Source organism: Haliotis rubra, unplaced genomic scaffold, assembly GCF_003918875.1.
Source record: "Haliotis rubra isolate DU_JTF1 unplaced genomic scaffold, ASM391887v1 Scf1002, whole genome shotgun sequence".
Lineage (NCBI taxonomy): Eukaryota > Metazoa > Mollusca > Gastropoda > Lepetellida > Haliotidae > Haliotis > Haliotis rubra.
The window spans coordinates 304,984-332,236 of NW_025764896.1; the positions used below are offsets into that span (position 1 = coordinate 304,984).

General features: G+C 40.3%; 2 protein-coding genes and 1 long non-coding RNA gene across 4 annotated transcripts; 1 reads left to right on the plus strand and 2 right to left on the minus strand.

Annotated features, from left to right (window-relative positions):
* Positions 1-1,698: 1,698 nt before the first annotated feature.
* On the minus strand, positions 1,699-20,424 carry LOC124267196. 2 transcript variants are annotated; one of them, XM_046702121.1, is made up of 8 exons: positions 20,038-20,424; positions 19,425-19,724; positions 18,641-18,928; positions 15,207-15,488; positions 14,517-14,828; positions 14,249-14,359; positions 14,001-14,016; positions 1,699-2,290 (listed from the first exon to the last, which is right to left on the minus strand). In XM_046702121.1, the coding sequence occupies exons 1-8, from the start codon at positions 20,168-20,170 to the stop codon at positions 2,068-2,070; spliced, it is 1,665 nt and encodes a 554-aa protein (XP_046558077.1). In that variant the 5' UTR covers positions 20,171-20,424; the 3' UTR covers positions 1,699-2,067. The 2 variants fall into 2 exon arrangements, with proteins under 2 accessions (XP_046558077.1, XP_046558069.1); XM_046702113.1 differs by lacking the exon at positions 1,699-2,290 and adding an exon at positions 10,949-13,895.
* On the minus strand, positions 4,483-6,707 carry LOC124267262. The gene is made up of 3 exons (XR_006895991.1): positions 6,643-6,707; positions 4,952-5,233; positions 4,483-4,573 (listed from the first exon to the last, which is right to left on the minus strand). It is a non-coding gene; the product is annotated as an uncharacterized LOC124267262 (long non-coding RNA).
* A 4,181-nt stretch (positions 20,425-24,605) lies between the features above and the next one.
* Positions 24,606-25,573, plus strand: LOC124267290. The gene is made up of 2 exons (XM_046702214.1): positions 24,606-25,264; positions 25,310-25,573. Exons 1-2 carry the CDS (start codon positions 24,740-24,742, stop codon positions 25,493-25,495), a joined length of 711 nt encoding a protein of 236 aa, XP_046558170.1. The 5' UTR covers positions 24,606-24,739; the 3' UTR covers positions 25,496-25,573.
* Positions 25,574-27,253: the final 1,680 nt, after the last annotated feature.

Below are 27,253 nucleotides of genomic sequence, written 5' to 3' on the forward strand. Positions count from 1 at the left end.
TGACTCTACCAAATTAAATGTTTCGAATTAAACTAGTTTTAGTCGTTCGGGTTCGTCCAGACATTTTGTGTTAGAATGGTGTTTTAGATTGATTCCCTGTCGTAGGAATCCTTTAAGTTGACAACAATACACAGTTTGTATTTCTGGTGACCAGTAACGCCCCAAATCAAATTTCGTTGACACACAAACGCATGCTAGAAACCGTTTAAGGCTTTTATTGAAATAAGCAGTTGAATACAAGCTGGAACAAAAGCTAATGTAATGGAAATGTAAACAGGAAATCATTCTCATAATGAAACAGATCGGTACATGCAGCATTACAAGTGTTTCCGAGTCGTCTAAAGCGGAAACAGAATATCTAACTTGAGATCAAAGTAATTCTCCCACTATTTAAGGCTTTGTGGCATTCGTATGTGGAAACTATCACGGAATATGTAATTTAAAATCTTGTCAAATAAATGTTATTATATGTAACAGTTATATGTACAAATATCTGTTAAAATTCGTAAAAAGATATTTTACACTAACTTAAGTCGTCGGCGTGTTTCTGACGAATAATGAGTAAGTGAATGTTTCACTACATTGTTTGAATATTTTCCGAATTGAACTTATACTTCTTTCAGAAACTCAGATTATCGAGAGCTTGCCCCGAGTACCATACTGAACAGTTTGTCATTTGAGAGTCAGTGATACACACATAATGCTCCGGATCATGAATGCGGAATACCACGTTCCATGTAATTGAGAACAATTTGTATAATAGCAAGGAATATGTTAAGGCTATATAAACCTGTCGGGAACTGACAGTAAAATCATCTCAAGAAATATATACAGTGTGTTTGTTGCCAGTATTAGACTTTGAAAAGTCTGTTGACAATTGACAGTAAAAACACATCTCAAAATATAGACAATATGTACAGTTTACTTACTACAGCTTTCGGGGGTTTAGTAGCACATTTTTGTTATGTTAAAACACATACATGAATAGTTGTTATTAATGATGAATTATTTAATATTCGACGAAATGAAGAATCTGCAATATAATGAAAATAACACAAAGCGCTCAGTCTACAAGAAAAGACGGAGAGATAAATGTATACACTCTCCTCCCCTGATCTCTCTAAGTGCTTGTAACAAACAGTACACTGCTAAAAGCTGGTGATACCACATCAATACAATCGGTATTTGGCACACAATCTGTGTACATTGTATACAGTTTAACATAAATCAACACAAACATATATAATATACTGACAGCATAACAGGTTAATATCAAACGGATTAACATCCCTTGGCCTTATCGCAAAGCACTCATTACAGAAAGACTGATTGATACAGGTGTGTGTACCGATCTCATACATATTCACACGAAGTACTTGTAACACATGGCAGAGTACGCGTCACTCTTCAACTCCATAAACATGACGTAGGTTCATCAAAGTATTTGTGCAATGGATTTATCACGCAGTTTTATACAATTTGTGAGTGTTGTCCTTAAATGCACAAAATCGTAAAACAATCAATTAATACAAGTCATATTTGGTTTAAAATCCTCAAAATATGCACAGTTAACGCATATGCACGCATGTTTGAGTACTATTCATGCGCAATATCATCATCATTGTGTAAGTATCTACAGGTTGGTGTGGCATCAGACTCTCATTTCCGTTGGAAGGCAAATCAAGTGATTCACTTTCAGCAAAATCATGTCTTCCTCCCACCAAGGGATCATCTTCTTCTGCCTTAATTGCTGACATCCCACCTATTCCAGAATGCATTCCACCGGCAGCGGGTAATTTATCAGTGCCTGTTTCATTAGGTTCTTGAGTCATGAAGCTTGTTTCTGCAAACTGATCTATTATCGCTGCTGCCATATTTCGGATTCTCTTCCTTCAGCCGACCAATCAGAAACAACAATCCTGGGTTCTGAATGAGTATGGGAGCCAGGTAATGTCATGCTTATCTCATCCATAATGACTTCCTTAATTTCCATGTCAGGCTGCTGCATTTCAGCTGTCCTGCCTTGCTCTGTTAGGTGTTCTTCTCTGTTGGTAGCGTCTAGTGGTCTCACCTCTTCATAATCATCATCCTCACCTTCCAGGTGCTGCCTTTCCGCCTGTGTGTTGCACTGCATGCAGGTGGAATGTTGTTATCATCCGGGACATCAACAACAGGTTGCACAATGCTGCCTGCTCCACGACTAGATAAATCAGCATCGTCGATTTCAGCATACTCTCCATCATCGATATGTTCTGGCATGTTCTGCATGGGTGTGATGTACGATCTAAACCTATGGATTATACTGGGGTTAACAAAACGCTCTGTAATGCATGTATAAACACGATCACACGGTAATACACTGTATGTATATATGAAATGTTCCAACAATAGAAGGATAAAGAGATACTACTTGCCTTAGGTGCCAGTAGTCTGAAAAATGATAACAATAATAAATTTAGTGTTATACTCAAGATTCTCGAAGATACTTGGAATGCGAAATGAAGGTTAGAGGTACGTACTTGATATTCTGAAAACGATATCTATATTGATTACTTGATACTTGTAACGATCGCGGCGACTGAACAACCAACAACAAGATGTAGACTCCTTCCTGGAATATCTGCAAGTGCACCAACTTAGTTGTTACAGGTTTAATACTATACTGAGTCAAAAAAGAAATTTCACATGCTTTCTTCAGGGCACTATAAAAGAACAAGAGATGCTAAGATGGTTAAATTGTTATTATTTCATTGCTGAGATCTGTGTGATGTACTCGATACACTGACAGTGCCATGATCAGTTCCATTAGGCTACACCGTCGTTCCAAAACATGGGTATACAGAATGTCAAGTCACAAGAATAAAAATGCAAAATTTCTCAGTTCAATATCGTGTATGGCCTCCCAGCGCATTCACCACTGCCAAACACAGTCTCCTCATTGACTGCCTGATGCTTGTGAACACGTGGTTGGGGATTCTGCGCCATTGCTCTTTCAAGGCAGCGCCAAATTCCTGCAAATTCTGAGGTTGGTTCCTAAGACCAAGAAGCCTTCTCCCATGTGCATCCCAAACGTGCTCTATTGGATTAAAGTCGGGGGACCTCGATGGCCAGTTCATGACGTTGATTCCAGCGTTTTGAAGGAAATTTCGTGTCAACATCGCGGTATGTGGCCGAGCATTATCATGCTGGAGCTGTAGACCTGGGCCATTACCCGCCATGAAAGGAACGGGTTCAGGGGTGAGCATCTGGTCGCGGTAAGCAGCAGCTGTTAGGTTTCCACGGATGACCAGAAGCCGGGAACGGTTGTTCCCACAGAAAGCACCCCACTCCATGCAACTTCCGCCCCCGAATCTGTCGACTTCGTGTACACAACATTGGGCATACCGTTCACGACGTCGTCTCCAGACGCTATGCCTGCCGTCAGCGAATCTGAGGGTCAACCTGGATTCATCGCTAAAGACGACTCGATTGCAATCTCTCTGGGTCCATCAGAGGTGACGTTGGGCCCACAGCAGACGTTGACGTTGGTGAAACGGCGTCAATATTGGCCCACGATATGGACGTTGAGAATGGAGATTGACAGCCCGCAACCGATTTCGAATGGTCTGTGAGGACAGTCGACCTCTAAACATCTCAGCCCTGGTTCGTGTAGCCGGCGGAAATCTGTCACGCAGGTGACGTAAGGACGATTTGACGGTCTTCTGCTCGTGACGTCACACGTGGACGACCCGACTTTGGGCGATCAGAAGTGGTGCCAGTTTGTTGTAGACGACCTCGCAAGTCATACTTGCTCTTGCGACGTCAATAACTGATCTTCCCGCTTGCAACATGCCAACGGTACGTTCACGTTGCACATTTGACAATCGTGGCATTTCAAGTACCGTTAGAACTGTGGTTTAAGGCGTTTTTTCAATTCTTCAGGCCAATGCAAACACGTGCATATGAAGAAAACTTCGATGCGAAGATCACGTGATCGACTGGACGTGCAAAACCTGATTTGGCACTTACGTCATTTACACGACGAATGGATGGGTTTGAGTGGGTTTTGCTAACGTTTTTCTAGAGTCGAAAGATAGGGATCCCATTTCGGATACATAGATGTATCATCAGAGAAACATCATTCATTATTTTTCAAATTACATTTTGTGGAGTTTCTTTTTTGACTCAGTATATTACTGTCTTCATTTCACTTGACTATGCAACATCAAAGTTTTCAGTTTGTATGTTTTAGAGATCAATTAACATTCATTCTACTTTACAAGATGATATATGATGTAAACTTTCCGTACCTTTTCGGCAGAAATATTGAAATAAGTTGAAGAGTGATTATATTCCACACTGAATTTGTGTACCCCCAAAGTCTGCGTCGGTGATATTATGTATAATGAATGAATATTCAAATACATTGTGTGTTATATTCTTGGTTGCCAGGTCATACTTCTTTATGTTGGCAATATCTCTAAGATTGCCTGACGGTGTGGCCCAGGGTATGAACACAGCGTAATGCTGATAACCATCGAATTAGTCTTTCCAATGATCACAAAAGCATGTGATGCTTGTTCACGTGGCATTCCTGAAAGGAGATGTGCACATTTATATAACCATCCATGGCACCACGAATGTCCTCCACATACTATCCAATTGTGCCAAATTGAACACTGGGCCTCAGTGTGACAAGCGTTTATCTATCAGACCCCATGTAGTGACGAATAACGAAAAGTCGGCAAACGCAGGCGTATGAGTGACTAAGCTTTGAGTTCCTTCTACAAAATGATAGCAATCTGATGAACGGAATAACCAGAAAGTATGCATTTGAATATATCCGACATCTGTATATCTAATGATGAATATAGAAAAGGGCAGAAATAGAAGCGTTTGAGTGTGTATGTACTTTTGTTTACTCTGTTAAAATGAATTACCATGACACGGTGATTTTAAAATCGAGACACACCTTTCAAGACAACTGTATGTTGCCCATCTTCTGATTCACCAGCAACATTCGTGGCTCTACAAGAATACACACCGAGCTGAGAACACTTCCGTACGTCCATGGCATGTTCATACACATTCCGTTGTGTCCTAGATATATTCACTGAGACCAAAGTACTTTCCTGAATAAGAGACACAGCTGCGAATAGAGGACCCTCAACCATACACCTGAAGACGACAACTTGATTTTCTTTTACAGTTGTGCATGTTGTTCCATTCACCGTCAGTTCTCCAACTTCAAGTTCTGGGGAAAATGCATTGTTATTAGGGAAATAACATTACAGAACATTCAGAACATTGTGGTGGATAAAAGCAAAAACAGCACTTCTTTCCAGCGCAAAAATGTTAATGACATTTAATTTCCTGAAGTTGTAGTGTTTTTAGAGTACATGTCGTTAGGGCAATAAAACTCACATTACATCATGGCTTATAACAGATAGAAACAGGCCTTTCTATCTTTGCACGGACATTTTAAAGCCAGCTGATTTCCTAAAACCGTAAATTGTCTTTTGATTGTACATGTACAACTGATATGTATATTTCTAATTATGTATGACGCTACAACAACTATAACTCCCTGCTACTATGGTATCACTGACGTTATATAATACAGATACTTCAGGACATCGCTTCGGCACGTCAAACCAAAGATTTGAGTTCAAATGTGAACAAGTATAAGACTTGCATCTTGTATCCCAATCACCAACATAAATAACTCCATCTCTACATAAAGTGGTTTACACTAGTGTACTTATTCATAATTAAAACACAATACATATGCAAGTGGAATACCGTCAACACCGTTATTTCAAAAGAGGTCTTATATTGGTACATCGACATTTCTAGCTGTAGAAACGTTTTATATACACATATACATAAAGAAGTGAAATGAGTTAACGTGTCTTATGGAGTCATAACCCTACAATCTTCTTAAGTTTTAAACCGAATAGGGATACACTTCATGACTTTCTTACAACACTAACATGGACATACTTTAGACAAACAAAGTCAGCAACAAGTGGACTCCACCAAGACCAAAGAAACATATTTTTTGCATAGGAATAGTGTTTGAATGACAAAATGATAACATTCATGGAGTCTCGATGAGTCACTGGAGTTAGTTCAGTGCCGATTTATCATGCTAGTTTGTGGTGTGAGGGGTTTGGTTTGTGTGTATGATTTTATGACTGCCTGTGTATGTGTATGTGTCTGTGTGTGTCTGTTTGTATATGTGTATGTATGTGTGTAGGGGTTTGTTTGTGTGTGTGTGTGTGTGTGTGTCTGTGCGCGTGTTTGTATGTGTATGCATGTATGTAGAACAGAACAGAACAGAGTGTAATACGTGTGTTGACAACTGATGGTATAGGGGAGGTAACAAGTACCAAATGTTACTACTGAAGCTCTCATAAAATATATGTACAAGGCTACAAAGATAGAATCTACGATATCTTACAAAATAAATGACATGTAGTTAAACTATGAGAACTTGTAAACCTGACAAGTTATCACACACACAAAACTCTGAACCAGCAACCTTAAAGATTAAACCATGAAAATCTGTTGGTGAATCTCGTCTCACACAAACACATGTTGTTTCTGAGAAAAGTATGATTGTCAAGTCGGAGTCACTTTTGTTGCCATTGGCATACGTACTCCTTCACTCATCCCGTCCGCGAAAACCGCCTCTGCCTCAATGAAAGCCTCTGCTACGCTGAGGAGTGCACACAGTAGACATCGCTACCGTGCTTCGAAGATTCTTTAAACCACGTGACAAAAACCCTGACGTGTTACGTTGTTCAAGTGACTTGAAGAATCTTGAAACAGTCCTGTCGAACTGACCTTGAACTGCGAGCACTGAAAACCCGTCCTGTAGATAAGCTATCTCTGCTTGAAGGATGATGGAACCTCCCACCAACTTCAACCTCTTGTCCGGTTCTCCTCCACGTGTAAATCATTCTAAGATAATGGTCCACGGGTACAATGGAAGAGTTGGTTTCGCATGTCAAAACGATGTTGGTGGTGTTGACAATGACACTGATGTTTGCATCTGCGGGGTTTCCTTAATAAAACATAATATCAAATTAAATTACTCAATACGAAACGACAAATACATAGTGTGTCTTCACTATCCTCAGAAAGACATTCAGTTTAGTGTTAAGGGAAAATATCTGCGATCCCTGAAAAGCAGTGATGACACCAGGTGTTTCCGAAAAAAAGTGTAAACATGTCCTGCCCTACCGGTAGCAGTACTATAGTCATGACACGGAGTATGACAGAATCAGCTGACGTTGTTATCTTCGTTGTAGACAACAACAGAGTTTACTACAAAGAGCCTTCCAAATCTAGGTGCCAATACAAGGAAATCCTCATCAACCAGCGGCATCTTCCAAATAATCAAAGCACTGTGTCCTTCGCAAACTACTGCATAGTTTTCAAAAGACCCAGCTGAAATAACACAAGTATAGCATAAGTATCTACACTTCGTTGATCTAGTGAAAGATGGGCATGTTTGCATGTTGTACATAAGTACAATGTTAACATTCGAAATTCATTTCAATTATCAGTGAATAATACGCTATTCCTAAGCATGTCAAAAGGTTTTTCTCTATGTGCTGACAGTCGATAACCCAACAAGTCAGGTCTCAAAACTGTTACTTCCTTGTGAATCGACGGTTTTGTCATGAATATCCAAGTTAAAAGTGACACGCCAAATACCTATCTTAACACTATCTTACGTCCGAATTTCAATATCGTAGGCAAAATTCACTTACACTGTTTCACCGGTGCATACACTTCACTCCATCCTAACTCCACCCTTGGTCCTACTACAACCTGACACTGGAAGTTATCTTCCTTGGCTGTGCCTACGTCACTGACAGTGAGGGTACTTCTGTGGTACCTAATACCCGTTTTCCTCGCACGACTCTCCTGATTTACGGTGTATGTTATTCTGTCGTTGGCAAGTACACCGTTCCTTCTCCAGTTCATCAACAGCATCAACTTTACATCAACTGGACCATACAGTTCGAAGACACTGAAGCAAGACAGTGTTACACTCCTGTCCACGTGAGTTGTTTCTGGTGCAGCGATGTATGGCTGTTGGAAATCTGTAACATCAAATGTTTGTACAGCATTGACTTAACCATGGACATGCAAATGTGTGCAACCGCCAATGTGTGGTTGTCTATTATAGACTACTATCCAAAAGAATCGATATCACACGTTTGAAAGGCAATAAACGAAAAACAAAACGATAAAGAAATTTTATGTTGGTACATTTCATCTGAAGGTCGAGTTGGGGGTCGAGTTGGTCGACTTTAAGAACGAGTTAGGTCGAGTCAGGTCGAGTCAGATCGAATCAGGTGTACCAAGTTTTTGAACATTTTTTGACATGTCAAACATCTTCCCCGGCTTCTTCCTCGACCTTCGGTCCGAGATGGTGTGGTGATCAGGTCGGGATTAGGTCGAGGTAGGTCGATAACAGGTCGCGTTTAGGTCGACATTAGGTCGAGTTGGTCGAGTTGAAGGTCGAGCTCGCCTGACATGCCGATCTGTGTTAGTCTTAGAGTCGATCTGTAATCGACCTCGACTGGACCTTGAGTCGACCAACTCGAACTGGACCCCGTTTGGACTCAACCTGGAGTCGACCGACTCGACCTGAAGTCAATCTATCTCGACCTCAACTCGACCTAATAAATGGTCACCATCTTCCCAATTGCTTCATAAAGCCAAACGGCAGCCAGTGGTAGCACATCATCTCCACACCAACCTGCTGCCACCCGGAGGTCAACCCTGAGCACACCACCTTCTACAACATGCCGCGAAGCAGCGGATCAGGCTGGTATCTTCCCCAGCTTTGACTCTAGTGCTTCAGCAGGTATATCTCTGTACCTGCCAAGCGGTCTCTTGGACCCTACACACACCTCAGAGGATCAGTCACATGTTCAGGACTACTAGTTATATAATGATGGTTCTATTACAGGTACCTTATAGGCTTATTTATACATCATTCGATGAACAGACGAGCTCGCCAGCCTGAACTAAACCTTCCAGCCCCCATTAAAAATTAGCGAGAGGCATCCTTCGATGTGCCACCAGCCTGGACTGGGTTAATCCTGACCAACAACCCATTTAAATATTTTTTTTAAATGTAGCCATAATATTCGGCGACGACTTTATGGAGTGGGTCTGCCATGAATTCCTTGAAGTGGATAAAGGAGTACAGGACATCGCATTCTCGGGTTTCGAAGCTATAATCGATTAACGTATCCATGAGGAGTTATAACCGTTCGGTGCCCTCGAGACCTAAACTATCGTACAGGCTGGTGAATTTCCCTCGACTTATGACTCGACGCAGGGCCGCTTAAATATCGAGGCCACGGACGTCCACCCCGACGCGTCTGAACAACCGTTTCTCGATCAATCTCCACGTGTACAAGAAACATAAGACGAATCTTTAATAAAAAGGTGGCAATACCGTGTCGTGAGGGACAATCATCAATTCCTCTCGAACGAATCCCCTACCCGGTCCGTCTTGCAAGTAATACAGATTCGGTTCGTCGTCTTTGATGTCCACTCGGTCGATGTGGTACGTTTTCATGGACCATACGGGGTCTGTGGTGCGACATTTATCCCCTCCTTTGAGCTCACAGGGCTGGTAAGGTGAGTGAGTAAGTTAAGTTTAACGCCGCTTTTAGCAATATTACAGCAATAACAGTTCTGTGGACACCAGAAATGTTCTTCACACATTATACCCATCTGGGGTACTGCCTCCGTGGTGTAATGGTCCGTCCGGAGAAGGGAAGGTCGCGGGTTCGATCCCCGGCCACGTCATGCCAAAATATGGTTCTTGTTGGTCCTTGCCTGGCGCATTAATGGGTACAACAAGGCTCGAAGAGCTTGAGTTTTACACTTGGGTAGCTTGAGTGTACACGTGGGTAGCTTGGGTGTAAACGTGAGGAACTTGAGTGTAAACGTTTGTAGCTTGAGTGTACACGTGTGTAACGTGAGTGTATATGTGTGTAGTTTGAGCGTAATAGTGTGTAGTTTGAATGCACACGTGTGTAGCTTGAGTGTAAACGTGCGTAGCCCTTTTGTAAACGTGGGTACACTGAGTGCACACGCAAATAGCATGATTTGTGAGGAAATATATCCGGGTATATATAGTTTAATTTGTTGGTTGCATTTTAATATAGTGGCAAATGTATTTAAAAGATGACGAATCTTTATTTACCCAAACACTGCATCTGATCACAGTTAGATAGCTGTTATATCTATATTTTAGATTAATATATCTGTATGAATGTTTTGCAACGGACAGTAAGCCAGTAGTTACTTTATGTTTGAAAAAGAAAACCCTGCTATAAACGATACATCTCCACTATCAATGGTTCAGTATTTCTTCCGTTGCACTGGGATCCAAGATGTGTGTATGTATTCTGGTCATTCTTTTAACAAGTAGATGGAAACAGCTGATCAATTTTGCTTTAGTGTATCTGACAGTACATCAAATACATTATTTGTACTTGACTCTACCAAATTACATGTGCGATTCATAAAGAAAATATTAACGTTAATATAAATATGGGAATGATACCAGTTTTAGTCCTTTCCGTTGGTCGAGAGGTTTTCGTTCTGTCACTTAACGACATGTTAGTGACTGACTGACTGACTGAGTTTGGTTTTACGCCGCTTTTAGCAATATTCCAGCAACATCAAGGAGGGGGACACCAGAAATGGGCTTCACACATTGTGCCCCTGTGGGGATTCGAACCCGGGTCTTCGGCGTGACGAGCCAACGCTTTAACCATTAGGCTACTCCACCGCCCGACATGTTAGTGTGTTACATTGTTGCACTGTCGTAGGAATCCTTCAAGTTGACAAAAATACACAGTCTGTATTACTTGTGACAAGTAAGGTTCAAATTCAAATATCTTTGACACACAAATACAAACAAAAAGCCGTTTAAGGTATTTATTAACATAAGAAGTTGGAAACAAGCTGATATAAAAGCTAAATTTAATGTAAATGTAAACAGGAAATCATTCTCATAATGAAACAGATCGGGTCATTCAGCATTATCAGTGTTTCCCAGTCGTCTAAAGCGGAAAAAGAATATCTGAACTTGATACCAAAATAATTTTCCCACTGACTATTTAAGGCTTTGTGGTACTAGTATGTGGAAACTATCACGGAACATAATGTAATTAAAAATTTAGTCAAATACATGTTATTATATGTAACAGTTATATGTACAAATATATGTTAAAGTTCGTAAAATAATATTTGACACTAATCTAAATCGTTGGCGTATTTATGACGAATAATGAATAAGTGAATGATTCACTACATTGCTTTAATATTTTCCGAATTAAACTTATGCTATTTGTTTCAAACTCAGATTACCGAAAGCTTGCTCCGAGTATCATGCTGATCAGTTTGTAACGTTCCATGTAATTGAGGACAATTTGTATAATAAAAAGGACATTTGTTAACGTTATAAAAACCTGTCTAAAACTGACAGTAAAAAAATATCTCAATATATATATATACAGTGTATTTGCTAGACATATATACAGTGTATTAGACTCATAATATAGAAAGTATGTACAGTTTATTTATAACAGCCTTTAGTAGCACATTTCCATTGTTTCAAAACACATATATGAAGCGTTGTAAGTAATGCTAAACTTATTAATATTTGAAGAAATAAAGAATTTGCAACACATCTAAATAATAGAACAAAACACTCAGTCTACAAAAAGACAGATCACTGTATGCATTCTCCTCTCCTGATCTTTCTAAGTGCTTGTAACAAAAAACACACTGCTAATTGCTGGTTATACCACAATAGCATCAATACAAACGGTATTTATAATAGTAATAACATATTTGTAACGCGCATATAGCCATGCTTATGCATGCTCAAAGCGCACAAATAAAAATGCAAGTAAGGGAAAGAGCTGCAGTTCAAAGGCTATCTTGAACATGTGCTTTTTCAGCTTGGATTTAAAGGTATGAAAGGTCACAACAGTCTTTGAGACTCTGTGGGAGGCTGTTCCAGGCCATTGATCCTGCATGGACAAAGGACCTGTTTCCATACTGCACTGTCAAGAATAAGCAAGTTCTTATCCTGTGAGCGGAGAGATCGGGAAGGCGTGTACACGGTCAGAAGATTGGATACATAGGAAGGCACAGTTCCAGTGAGACAGCGGAAAAGAAGGCATAGGAGTTTAACCTTGAGGCAGTGGAGAGTGTACAGTATAGGAGTAATGTGTTCATATTTTCCAGAGCGAGTCACGATGCGGGCGGCGACGTTCTGCACTCTCTGTAGCTTTGCTATCTGGGTGTTTGATGCACCGGCCAGTAAATAGTTACAATAATCAAGTTAAATCATTACAATTAATAATACAAGAGTCTTGGCAGATTCAACTGTAAAACATTGGCGAATATGTCAAATGTTGCGGTGTGACGTGAAACAGGTTTTGACAAGATGAGGTACATGATAATCGAGTGACAAGATTGAATCTAAGGACACGCCCAGGTCTTTCACTTGATCAGCAAAGTAGATACATGAATTATCAAATTCCATTCTTTAGCAAATAATCTGTGTACATTTTATACAGTTTATAATAAATCAACACAAACATATATATAAAATATATACTGACAGTATTACAGGTTAATATACAAATGATTATCTCTCTTGGCCTTATAGCAAAGCACTCATTACAAAAAGACAGTGATACATGTGTGTGTACCCACGATATTAACACCAAGTACTTGTAACATGTGGCAGAGTACGCGTCATGCCTTACCTCCATACACATGACGTAGATTTATCGAAGTATTCTTGCAATGGATTTCTTTTGCGGTTTTAAACAATTTGAGAGCGTTGTCCTTCGATAACTGCGCACAAAAAGTAGCGATTCTTTAATACAAGTCATATTTGGTTTATACTTCTCAAAATATGTACAGTTGACGCATATACACACGTTTTCTCCATGTAAAACAAGTGCAAAAATTATGTTTTATAAGTCAAGTAGTGATACCTGAACACATACACTGACCAGATTAAACACTTCGGGCTGATCTGAATGTCAGAGCAAATTTAATTCAACAACATTATAACCCACATTATTGATATTAATTTTCCCTCTTTTACGGGTTTTACACAGTACTTGCGACACATGTTTGAGTACTAATCATGCGTAATATCATCATCATTGTCCAAGGCTGTGTAAGTATCTCGAGGTTGGTGCGGCATCAGACTCGCATATCTGTTGCAAGGCAAATCAAGAGGTTCACTTTCAACATAATCCTCTCTTCCTTCCTCCAAGGGATCATCTTCTTCTGCCTTAATTGCTGTTATCCCATCTATTCCAGCATACATTCCACTGACCAAGGGTAACTTGTCAGTGTCTGTTTCGTCAGGTTCTTGAGTCATGAAGCTTGTTTCTTGAAACTGATCTATTATCGCTGCTGCCATATGTCCAGATTCTCGTCCTTCAGCCGACCAATCAGAAACAACAATCCTGGGTTCTGAATGAGTATGGGAGCCAGGTAATGTCATGATTATCTCATCCGTAATGTCTTCCTTAATTTCCATGTCAGGCTGCTGCATTTCAGCTGTCCTGCCTTGCCCTGTTAGGTGTTCTTCTCTGTTGGTAGCATCTATGGGTCTCACCTCTTCATAATCATCATCCTCACCTTCCAGGTGTTGCCTTTCCCGCCTGTGTGTTGCACTGCATGCAGGTGGAATGTTGTTATCATCCGGGACATCAACAACAGGTTGCACGATGCTGCCTGCTCCACGACCAGATAAATCAGCATCGTCGATTTCAGCATACTCTCCATCATCGATATGTTCTGGCATGTTCTGCATGGGTGTGATGTACGATCGAAATCTGTGGATTATACTGGGGTTAACACAACGCTCTGTAATGTATGCATAAACACGATCACACGGTAATCTATATATATATATATAAGAATAAAGAGATACTACTTGCCTTAGGTGCCAGTAGTCTGAAAAATGATAACAATAATAAATTTAGTGTTATACGCAAGATTCTCGAAGATACTTGAAACGCGAAATGAAGGTTAGAGGTATGTACTCAATATTCTGAAACCGATATCTATATTGATTACTTGATAACTGTTAAAGTAATTTACATGTTCAGATTCCCGTTGTGAAATATCGCAAGTATAATGTCTCAAAAAATGGTGTAAATTATTTGTTGAACATCATGTATCTTACCTCTTATCTGGTTGAGTCGTGACAGGATGACAGCAGCAATGATGGCCAGGACTATAACGATCGCGGCTACTGAACAACCAACAACAAGATGTAGACTCCTTCCTGGAATATCTGCAAGTGCACCAACATAGTTATTACAGTTTTAATACTATTACTGTGTTCATTTCACTTGAGTATGCAACTTCAAAGTTTTCAGGTTGTATGTTTCAGAGATCCATTAACATTCATTCTACTTTACAAGATGATGTATGATGTAAACTTTTCGTACCTGTTATTTTGGAGGCAGGAATATTGAAATCAGTTGAAGAGTGATTATATACCACACTGAATTTGTATACCCCAAAGTCTGCGTCGGTGATATTATGTATACTGAATGAATATTCAAATACATTGTGTGTTATATTCTTGGTTGCCAGGTCATACTTCTTTATGTCGGTAATATCTTTAAGATTGCCTGACGGTGTGAAGCCCAGTTTTGGTTTCGATGGTCCAGGGTATGAACACAGCGTAATGCTGATAACCAACGAATGAGTCTTTCCAATGATCACAGAAGCATGTGATGCTTGTTCACGTGGCGTTCCTGAAAGGAGATGAGCACATTTATATAACCATCCATGGCACCAAGAATGCCCTCCACACACTATCCAATTGTGTCAAATTGAACACTGGTCCTCAGTGTGACAAGCGTTTATCTATCAGACCCCATGTAGTGACGAAGAACGAAAAGTCGGCAAACGCAGGCGTATGAGTGACTAAGCTTTGAGTTCCTTCTACAAAACGATAGCAATCTGATGAACGGAATAACCAAAAAGTATGCATTTGAATCTATCCGACATCTGTATATCTAATGATGAATTTAGAATAGGGCAGAAATAGAAGCGTTTGAGTGTGTATGTACTTTTGTTTACTCTGTTGAAATGAATTACCATGACACGGTGATTTTAAAATCGAGACAAACCTTTCAAGACAACTGTATGTTGCCCATATTCTGATTCACCAGCAACATTCGTGGCTCTACAAGAATACACACCGAGCTGAGAGCACTTCCGTACGACCATAGCATGTTCATACACATGCTGTTGTGTCCTGGACATATTCACTGAGACCAAAGTACTTTCCTGAATAAGAGACACAGCTGCGAATGGAGGACCCTCAACCATACACCTGAAGACGACAACTTGATTTTCTTTTACAGTTGTGCATGTTGTTCCATTCACCGTCAGTTCTCCAACTTCAAGTTCTGGGGAAAATGCATTGTTATTAGGGAAATAACATCACAGAACATTCAGAACATTGTGGTGGATAAGAGTAAAAACAGCATTTCTTTCCACCGCAAATATTTTAATGACATTTGATTTCCTGAAGTTGTAGTGTTTTTAGAGTACATGTCGTTAGGGCAATAAAACTCACATTACATTATGGCTTATAACAGATAGAAACAGTCCTTTCTCTCTTTGCACTGACATTTTAAAGCCAGCTGATTTCCTAAAACCGTAAATTGTCTTTTGATTGTACATGTACAACTGATATGCATATTTCTAATTATGTATGACGCTACAACAGCTATAACTCCCTGCTACTATGGTATCACTGACGTTATATAATACAGATACTTCAGGACATCGCTTCGGCACGTCAAACCAAAGATTTGAGTTCAAATCTGAACAAGTATAAGACTTGCATCTTGTATCCCAATCACCAACATAAATAACTCCATCTCTACATAAAGTGGTTTACACTAGTGTACTAATTCATAATCAAAACACAATACATATGCAAGTGGAATACCGTCAACACCGTTATTTCCAAGGAGGTCTTATATTGGTACTTCGACATTTCTGGCTGTAGAAAGGTTTTATATACACATATACATAAAGAAGTGAAAGAGTTAACGTGTCTTATGGAGTCATAACCTTACAATCTTCTTACATTTCAAACCGAACAGCGATACATTTCATGACTTTCTTACCACACTTACATGAAAATACATTCGACAAACAAAGTCAACAACATGTAGACTCCACATAGACCAAAGAAACATATTTTTTTTGCATAGGAATAGTGTTTGAATGACAAAATGATAACATTCATGGAGTCTCGATGAGTCCATGGAGTTAGTTCAGTGCCGATTTATCATGCTAGTTTGTGGTGTGAGGGGTTTGGTTTGTGTGTATGATTTTATGACTGCCTGTGTATGTGTATATATCTGTGTGTGTCTGTTTGTATATGTGTATGTATGTGCTTAGGGGTTTGTTGTGTGAGTGTGTGTGTGTGTTTGTGTGCGTGTGTGTGCGTGTTTGTACATGTATGCATGTATGTAGAACAGAACAGAACTGAGTGTAATACGTGTGTCGCCAACTGATGGTATAGGGGAGGTAACAAGTACCAAAGTTACTACTGAAGCTCTCATAAAATATACGTACAAGGCCACCTGGAAAGATAGAATCTATAATATCTTACAAAATAAATGACAGGTTGTTAAACTATGAGAACTTGTAAACCTGACTATAATCGTTATCACACACACAAAACTCTGAACTAGCAACTTTAAAGATTAAACCATGAAAATCCGTTGGTGAATCTCGTCTGACACAAACACATGTTGTTTCTGAGAAAAAGTATGATTGTCAAGTCGGAGTCCCTCTGGTTTTGTTGCCATTGGCATACGTACTCCTTCACTCATCCCGTCCGCGAAAACCGCCTCTGCCCCGATGAAAGCCTCTGCTACGCTGAGGAGTGTACACAGTAGACATCGCTGCCGTGCTTCGAAGATTCTTTAAAGCACGTGATGAAAACCCTGACGTGTTACGTTGAAGTGACCTGAAGAATCTCGAAACAGTCGGGTCGAACTGACCTTGAACTGCGAGCGCTGAAAACTCGTCCTGTAGATAAGCTATCTCTGCTTGAAGAATGATTAAAATCTGGTGGTGACGACTATCACAGTCTGAATGACTACATTCCAGTAATAAAGACATACACTTTATAACAGTCTCAGTATAACGTGCACATCTGGCAATGACATTGTGAACTCCGGTCAGCCAAGCGTCTAATTCCCTGACGACTGTCACTTACCAGTAATTCTGGGTGTAGTTTTACATTAGAAACAGTGTCCCTCACACTCTGGTATTCACCTTGAATATCTACGTCTCCAGCGGCGACTGGGGTGCTCAACTACCACGTCAGGTCTGGTCTCACCTTTTGAGCGCCGGTTAAATTGGGACGTCAACGGTTCTTGGTCACCGTCCTCGCTCACAGGCGATACGACTAGCTCTCAAGTGCAGCAATTCGTGCTCTTAAGTCTTCACAGTCGTAAGACACTTTCTGTACAAGGGACAGAATCTTGTCAAGCTTGGGATTCTCAATGATTCTGATTTTTCCAATGACATATTGCCGCAGCAAAATGGCGGCCGTCCTGCCTACTGTGTGAACAGAGCAAGAATGATTACGTGACGTCACAAGTGACGTCACCGGTGTAACACGTTGCTGCTTCTCATGACAACTATCAGTTTCTGTCTATGTCGAAATAGGGAATTGTATAGAATGCCATTTTTTTTACTGACACTTCAAAATTCTTCTTCATGTTTTCTGTAATGTTGTTATAAGAATTGAGGACATCGTGAGCAGTAACCAACAATGAATTCACACTGCATCATGCTTACAATCCTGGGTGCCGTTGTACAAAACAACCTTAGCGCAAAGGCTACCTTAAGACCACGTTAAGGTATGGGATTTACGGTCACCTTAGCGCTAAGATCGTTTTATACAACGGCACCCAGATTGTAAATCCACTTCACAGCTGGACAATGTGACTTGTCCACGATGATACCCACGACGTGTAAAGATTTATTTATAACACGATGTGGCAAACAAAATGCTGTTATCAGAACATGCTAGCTAACAAGGATTGTGTTGTTCACATTATTTAAATTGCACGTTGGAATTATAAATAACGACTTAAGTAGCGTAGCCCTCATGCATATTATTGAGACATGCATTTTTCCATTTCAGAATAAAACTTTTTCCAATGAACTTTATATCAAGCATAGTTACTTGTTCCCATACGTATATTGTAAAGAAGGCTCATATGACTTTAGTCACGCTAATTCAACAACCTGATAATACCGTATATGTTTACTTGTCTGCTTGCACGGGGTGCCTCACGTCAAGATATTTGTATCGTCTCTGGCAAAATATTCTTTGAGCCAGTTCATATTGAACTGAATTGCCTTTATACTGAATTCTTTGATTAGCATAGTCACCATGATATAACTGAACACAATTTATTTGTCATTGAGGGTCTGCATGTTGATGAAGACATGATGGAACATTTGTGAAATCAGCTCCAGGCCAGTTCTATAATGCGTCTGCCTGGTTCTTGCATTCAGCACTTACTTGCTAGCATGTGGAGATCGACTGTATCACTCCAGTTGGATGCCAGACCTTCCTCTGTAGATTGACATGAGTAGTTGCCCAGGTCCTCTTTCTTCACGTCAGTCACAGCCAGGTTGTGTCCTGAAGCGTGGAACCTCCCTCCAATCACTACCTCTTGTCCGTTTCTCTTCCACGTGTACATCATTCTAAGATAATGGTCCACAGGTACAATGGAAGACTTGGTTTCGCATGTCAAAACGATGTTGTTGGTGTTGACAACGGCGCTGATGTATGAGTGAGCGGGTTTCCCTTAATAAAACATAATATCAAATTAAATTGCTCAAAACGATCATAACGTCAAATAAATAGCGTGTCCTGACTATCCTCAGAAAGACATTCAGTTTAGTGTAAAGGGAAAAGAGCTGCGAAAGTTGTATGAACGGACCTCTGAAAATCGGTGATGACACCAGGTGTTCACAAAAAGTGTCAGCATGTCCTGCCCTACCGGTAGCAGCCGTCATCCATAAGATATGCCTAAACTGGATCTATGTTTGCTTGACATCAATACTATAGCCATGCCACGGCGGCCTGTAAACCAGACAATCAAGTGATTGATGGACCGGAATGTCCTGTCAGGCAACCTCTAATAACGCCAGCTGTACAGAAGCACAGAGATTTTCAGCAAGAACTCGGATAGTGACTTAAACGAATTGCTATATCACTGATATGACACTAAAAAAAGTTTTAAAGTGTTATATCACTTAAAAACACGTAACTGGTGATGCTTTTGAGCTAGTGTACCTACCTTGTACATACAGCATGTGCTGACAATTGGGAATTGAACAGTGGTATCTTCCCGCATCCTCTTGTGCTGTATTGTGTAGCCAGAACTGGAGGATGACTGAATTAGCTGACGTTGTTATCTGCGTTATATTGACTCTCGTTCGGTAGGAATACCGGATGTAGACCCAAGGTGATTTTATATAAAAGAGCCATGTATCTTTAGGTGTCCTTACAGAGAACTCCCAATAAACCAACGGCATCCTCCAAGTAATGAATGCACTGTGTCCTTCACGAACTACTGTGTAGTTTTCACCAGACCCAGCTGAAATAACATAAGTATAGCATATATATCTACATTGCTTTGCTCCAGTGAAACATGGACATGTCTGTATGTTGTACATCGGTACAATGTTACACATTCGACATTCTTTAATTATCAATGAATACCAAACTATTTCAGGGCAACTCAACATTTTCCTCTTTGTGGTGACAGTACAGGACAGATCAATTCAGGTCACTCCTTGTGAATGGGTGGTTTTATCATAAATATTTAATTGCCATATCCAAGTTATAACTGATACGCCAAATACATTTTTCAATACTTCTTACGTCCGAATTTCAAATCGTTCACTCACATTGTTTATCCAGTATAAACGCTTCACTCCATCCTGACACCGCTCTCCGTCCTATAACAACCTGACACGTGAAGTTATCTCCCTTCGCTGTGTTCACGTCACTGACACTGAGGGTACTTCTGTAGATGCGCATGTGCAGGAATCATGACCACTAAGCCTCCAATGGGTTGTGTTTAGCGTAGCGTGTCCTCTATGATCACAGAGAAAGACGTTGAGAAAACCTCTCTAAAACCCCTACTTTTCACAAAATACAAAAATACGTTGCTTTATCTCGTATTTGAATTTATCTGTTGTTTTAAATGATATATATATATCATACCTGAATACCCTGTTTCTTTGCATTACGAACACATGACCCTGCATATGCAGTTAAAGGCATTTTCACACAGAAATCATGCATTGTGAGCTACTTTCACACAATCTGCTGCAAGTAAGGAAGTAAATACAGCATTTCGTAGCATCACAATTTGCAGTTGTATCACATCTCCCCATGTCTGTAAAAGAACCGCCCACAGCAAGATATTAAATACTATTCTTTGTACCTGAAAATTCGGGTCACCGATGACAAAACTGTCTAATTACCGGTATGACAGAGTTGGATCCCTTAGGTTAGCGCGCAACTTGATTCCACGCCGGTTCATCTTTGGTATTCACGCGTCTTAGCTATTTTCAGTTGGAAGCAATACTATGAACTGATTTTGGAAACCCTTATCCTTTTCAAAAAATGTTTTTGAATAAGAAAATACTCTCGCTCTAGAATTAGGGAAAACAAATGGAATATTTACTTAGTAGCGATAGCAATATGTCGAAAACTGGCAACAGGCACAAATAGGGAAAAAAATTCTTCTCAAGAATAAAGTCACCTCTTTCTACTTTATGTCACGTATCTACTCTCTGTCAGCTCTGTAAATGTACATATAATGGCAACTAAGAAATGTACATAACTGAAGGACGTCCCAGCATGGGATATATCGTTCACTCGTCGTAGACACAAAGAGGTAAGACATCATTTTATGTGATTATTAGATTATTAGAAGCAGTATCCTCCAACTTAACACCAACAGTTCGTTAGTAAGGTGTGTTTTAATTGAATTAAGGGTGTATCAAATTAATCAATCCATTTTCAGTCCATAATATTACACCAAGATATCCCAAAATGTGCATGTGAATCATATATGCATCCTTGACAATTGATTGTGATACTCACATTCAGTGATACTATAAAGTTGGTATTCGAGTAATCGAGATACCAAATAATGACAATAATACCAATCTAAGGCACAAAGGAAAGTGTACCGAGTATAACTGCTTTTCTGTAAATGAAAATGATTACAGGTATTGTTATTACCAAAAAAAATGAGCGTTATTGGTGAATATAGACAAATGGATTTCCCAAAGTAAACTGAGGGGCAAAAGAAACGTCCCCGATCATTTTTTTATCATAAAATGATACAAACACGTGCAATTCAATGTTGAAATGTTTTATATAATTGTTGAACATATTATGCAGACTGTCATTACAGAACAATTGAAACAATTTGCTGTAAGTAGAGTTTTTGTGACGTTTTTCACAGGAGGTTCAAATGTCCGGGTTTCGATCATGACAACACATGCACATCAGTACTGACAGAGTGTCTTTGAGTGTCCAACTCCTCAGTAGCGAGTGTGTCCACCTCTTGCAGCGATACATGCTGCCACACGACGTCGTGCAGAGTGCACAAGACGTCTGATCACGTGATCTGGGATGCGACGCCATTCTTCCTGTAGAGCTTGAGCCAAAGCAACAACGTGCTGTGCGTTCGTTCCGACGTCTGTAGACTCGTACCCGACCATCAGCTTTGTTCAACTGGAAGCGGCTCTCGTCACTGAAGAGTACCCGGCGCCAGTTCCGCGGCTGCCACTGCCGAACTCTACGTGCCCAAGCCAAGCGACGACGTCGATGTTCACGCGTTAACGTCACGCCCCGGAATGGTCTGTAGGCTCTGATACCGAATCGGCGGAGTCGTCTGGATATGGTCCTTCTACTGACTGGATGGGTAAGGCTGGTTGTTGCTGATGACGTCACAGTCAGGAATCTGTTGCGCAAGTGAAGCACCCGTAAATGGCGGTCTTCCTGAGGGGTGGTTACGGGTGGTCTCCCTGTCCTAGGCCTGTCTGCAGTCCGACCTGTTGTTCTGAAGCGTGTCATCAGTCTGGTGATGGTTTTCTTGCTGCAACCCATGATTCTTGCAACGTGACTGTGAGAAGCACCCAGCTGCAACATCCCAATAGCTCGTTCTCTCTGTTCTGCCGTGAGTCGAGGCATGTTCTTTGTGTCCAACGTATTGAAGTGATGAATTCGAACAGTCGAGCATAATTTTTATACTGTACTTTCATACGGGTATGTTTCCACCGAAGCATGCAAAAAAACGTGAATAAAAGCAATTTTCATGCTTACAAAAAACTCCACGTGGATTTCCTTTCTGTGAGACGTGGGGATGCGTTCGGGAGATGTGTTCCTAAATAAATTTCCGTCATAACGACAACAGAAGAACTGTTTTTTTCAAATTTTACTTTGGGGACGTTTCTTTTGCCCCTCAGTTTATTATTCTGTCCTCATTGAATTGATCGTAATTAGCACACACTTTATAGATTTATTTCAAAGTATGCAACTTGTTCTTGTGCTTCTTACGAAGGTAAGCACAATGTCATGTCAGCATTCATGTGTATACAGCATACTCTTACAATCTTATACGTATCAGGTTTAACTGTGCAAATTGATAAGACCATTAGCCATTTTCGGCTAGAAATGTTGATAGAATGAAAAACAGAACACCTTTACATCTTACAATAACATTTGTAAGGTGATATATCTTTGTGTTATCAAAATCAGTTGTTATCACTTATTTCCTGTAAGGTGCCTTTACAATTACTTATGGTCAACTTGTACCCGTAGTAATACTGCTGAAACATCATGCATGGCATAGCCTTCAAGTCATCAAATGGATAACAATAACAGGGTCTTGATTAGAGCAGAGCCTATATACCGATAGATTGTCCATGGGGAACACAATCAAAGTTGATACTATGGAAACACAGAAAATGTTTAAAGCATTTGTTGTTTCCTTAATGTTTAAACAAAACATCTGTGGTTTTCTTAACCTACCTTATACGTAGAAATTATCATAACAACACCAATCCTCTTGTTTGTTAACCAACTAACTTTGAATACATCAGACAATTGTGACCTGACAACACATCAACAATATTAAGACCAAGAACAACATCAATTCGGTAAGTGAATGTCTTATTCAGCTGACTGATGTCATCACACGTGAGAGCATGTTCTGTGCTTGTGTTTTGTCAGTCAAACGTGATGTAGTCAGAATAGAAGTGAACAATACCTCGAAATGGGCATAAATTAAGACAGAACAGGCGGTCGTTGTAGCAATTGTTTTCATCGCTGTAACAAAACAATAACGTGAATACGGTTCCCGTAGAAAAACGGGATTAACGGCGGTATTTGTCTTAATGTGGTTGACTGAAGTTCGTTTTATTCATTGTTTGTCAGATGGTTGATTTTTAAATAGATAGAAGAGCAATTACAGATCCATCAAATATACTTTGACTGACTAACTGAGTTTGGTTTTACGCCGCTTTTAGCAATATTCCAGTAACATCACGGCGGGGGACACCAGAAATGGGCTTAACACATTGTGCCCATGTAATATACTTTGAAATCAGTTAGCACTGTGTAGTTTTGTTTTTACTTTGAGTAAAGTGAATCCACTCGTCGATTTGAAAACGTCTTGTGGTACTTGTATAAGGAGTGTGTGTTAATACATATTTTCCCCTCTGTTTAGGGGTACAGAATATCTTGTCAAGTGGCAGGGGAATCCTATTGAGCAGTGGACCTGGGGAGCCAGATCAGCACATTCCAGCTAGCATCCGACACTCGTACGACAAACCCGAGATCTCAGATAGTCAACGAGAGACCTTTTTTCCGTGACGTTGGGCTTTTTATTTCAGGCAAGACTGAAGACTCAGGGCCTACAGTTTTCAGTCCCGTGTCATTTTGAACGTGTTCAGAGCCTTATTTAGGACTGACAGAGAAACTCTTCGCTGCAGAAAACAGCTAGAACGTCTGTCTTCCACCCTACTGGTGGTATAACATACAAGAACAAACAAGGCGAATCTTGTGTTGTGTATCTGGTCATAGCGAAACCCTGCCTGAGACAAACGACTAAAGCACACTGTGCATGATGGCCGAGTCACCAAGATAAGCATCTGTGGAGACAGTTGTGTTTCAGGCTCGCACAAGAGCTTGCAGCTTGGACCCTGATCCATCGTTAAACTATAATCATTCCGATATATGTACGATGTTTGGACATTCACTGTGTTGAGTTGTTTGTTTCTTTGTCATTTTCATAATACTTTTAAGTTCTTGAAATATATACAATGTCAGACAACCTGAGTAACTTACAGTTGAGTAAGTTCAAAGGACTCTGTTTCTCTGAACCAAGCCGATGTATCAACTTGAAATACCTTAAGAAAGATGATCAATTTGCAGTGTCTTTGCAAATGACAAATCTCTTCCTTAAAAACTTATACAAAGCAAAGAGAACAGTATGGCAATGTAACAATGGTCGACATCCTCAACTCTCAAGCTTGCTTACATCAGGATTCACCAGAATGATAGACTAGAAGACAGGATAGCTACCTGATGCGAATTGTTTGTCGCAAACTGAAGAAAATGAAAGGAGGGAAACAGAAAATCAAATGTGATGACAAATACACCATGGCCGTGTTTGTAAGGGAGTTAATGGAATCCTCAGAAATGAATAATGACGAACGTGAGTCACAATTTGACTCGAACAGAGTGGAAGTGAAAGCTCAGTGTGAGGAAATATGGTGCTCCTTAGCTGAAGACTCTGTAAACACCCCTGAGGACAGTGATAGTCTTACCCAGCGACATTCTAGACCACGACTCACACATATTCGGGAGAAGTCTGAGAAAACACTGAAGTTTTTGAACGAATATGGGTTAACACCCAAACGGTTAACATTGTCAAATGGTAATGTTGTGGATATTACCATTTCATATGGCACAAGTAGCTACTCCAAGCTACCAGAAGCTGAGAAGGAGATACTTCGCTCCTTAGTTGTTGTGTTCGACAGGTTTGGAGTGAGTTCTTCAGCGTATCACAAAATTGCTCAATTGTTCCCAACACTTCCACGAACTCATTCAGTTATTAGCATGAAGAATGACATGACATATACTACAGAAGTGAAGCGAGTTCCAGGGAATGTGCCAGAGGCCATGCTAAGCTTCAAGCATGAACTGCAGAAGAAGGTTGCACAGAAGCTAACATGCTATCCTGATCTGAAGCTAGTCACGTTCCAGCTGACAGGCGATGGCACCCAAGTGAGCAGGGTAACAAACTTTCTTGTTGAATCGTTTCAGCTGGTGGGCAGTTAAGAGACAATAGCCTCTTTAACTCTGAGCACATTAGCTATCGTGAACTGTAAAGAAGATTAGGGTGCTCTGAAAGCAAGTCTTCAGCCAATGATGGAAGAGGTAAACAATGTCATAAAGGCGGGATGTATTTCTGTTGGTGAACATTCTGTTGCAATAGATGTTGCTTTTTGTTCTGACATTCAAATGATATTAACCATGTTGGGCTTAGGAAGCACAACAGGACATTATGTATGCCCTTCATGTCTCGTGCTCAAGGATGACAGGCACGACACATCTTTGTCGATGGAATGTTATTCTAAGGGAGAAATGAAAAGGACTCTTCAAACGATCCAGGAACATGCAGACAAAATGATTTATTGTGCCCAGCATTACCCACTGCTGGACATTCCAGTGGATAATTATGTAATGGATGAGCTCCATCTTCTCCTCAGAGTAACAGATGTCCTTGAGAGAAATCTCATCAATGAGGCAATCAGGCTGGACGAGTCCCTGTCGTTGCAAACGAAACCCAAGAGACACCTAGACGGCCTGATACGCTGTATCTGCAGCTGTGGGGTACCGTTCAAGGTACAGGTGGACAAGGACTCCAATATGCTAAATTGGACAACCCTGTCAGGTCGTGACAAGAAAACACTTCTCACTAAACTACCAGGACGACTTGATGGGATCCTTGGTTCGAGATTGAATCTACAGTATGTATGTACACTGTGGACACTGTTTGGCGAATACCGTGACCTCATCACTTGTGACTATGTATGCATATCTGACCATACAGTGTTCGAAATCGCCAAGTCCTGGATCGAGACTTTTCTCTCCTTGGCTCCTCAATCTGGCGGTATCAGAGGGAATATTACCCCTACCATAAACTGCATGGTCTACCACGTTCCTTACATGATTAACAGGTTTGGATCCCTAAGGCCATTCGGCTGCCAAGTTGTGGAGAAAACAAAATGATGAAATAAAACAGATTCACGAGAGAAAATCACGGAAATGGGATGCCACAGTTGACGCCCCAACCATTCGGAAGAGAATGGAAGACAACAGTTATTTTTCTAGAGAAAGCAGCCTTATAGCAGCAGTGCCCTTGAGTATTGATGGAAGAAATAGAGCAAGACAAACCAAAAAGGGCTAAGATCGCGACACAGATACACGGGCACAACATCATCCACAGGTTGACTCCTGAGTTAATGCCTCTGTCAGAGTTACGGGACATGTTAAAATCACATAGTCTTCATTCCAAGTCAAAGAGTAGAAAGGTTGTTGAAAGTTAAAATATATGGTATTTTTTTGAGATATGCTAAATGTGATGCACACATATATATTCATGATTTAGAAAGGACGATTGGACGTTTACGTATATGTACGTGTTTGTTGAATCTCAGCTCTGGATGAAATATATATTTGTATTTTGTTACATCCTAAAAACACACCTGTTTACCTACATACATGTTTCAGGGATTTAAAAATTACAGTGCCAATTTTGCTCTTTGTTATCTATGTACTACAAACACACACACACAAACACACACGCACGAACACACGCACACGCGCATGCACCTATACACAGACACACTGCAAAGAACAGAGGTGTAGATGCTCCTCTTATTTATTGAAAGTTAATCACATGATGAGTGATTTGACCCAATTTTTTAATATACCATATTGATTTACCTTCCCTTGAAAAGGTCTCTAATCATTTTATAATGCTTCATTAATTAACACAAATCATCGCCCTTGAAACGGTCAGAATTCTTGCGT

What these genes read in the sequence shown, in the direction of transcription:
- LOC124267196 (XM_046702113.1), bottom strand. Translation starts at nt 20,170, where the DNA reads ATGCGCATCTACAGAAGTACCCTCAGTGTCAGTGACGTGAACACAGCG. An exon ending in ACATACAGTTGTCTTGAAAG is followed by an intron (nt 14,829 to 15,206) that starts GTTTGTCTCGAT and finishes ATCTCCTTTCAG; the next exon opens with GAACGCCACGTGAACAAGCA. An exon ending in TCCTGCCTCCAAAATAACAG is followed by an intron (nt 14,360 to 14,516) that starts GTACGAAAAGTT and finishes GTGCACTTGCAG; the next exon opens with ATATTCCAGGAAGGAGTCTA.
- LOC124267290 (XM_046702214.1), top strand. Translation starts at nt 24,740, where the DNA reads ATGCGAATTGTTTGTCGCAAACTGAAGAAAATGAAAGGAGGGAAACAG. An exon ending in CACTTCCACGAACTCATTCA is followed by an intron (nt 25,265 to 25,309) that starts GTTATTAGCATG and finishes ACAGAAGTGAAG; the next exon opens with CGAGTTCCAGGGAATGTGCC.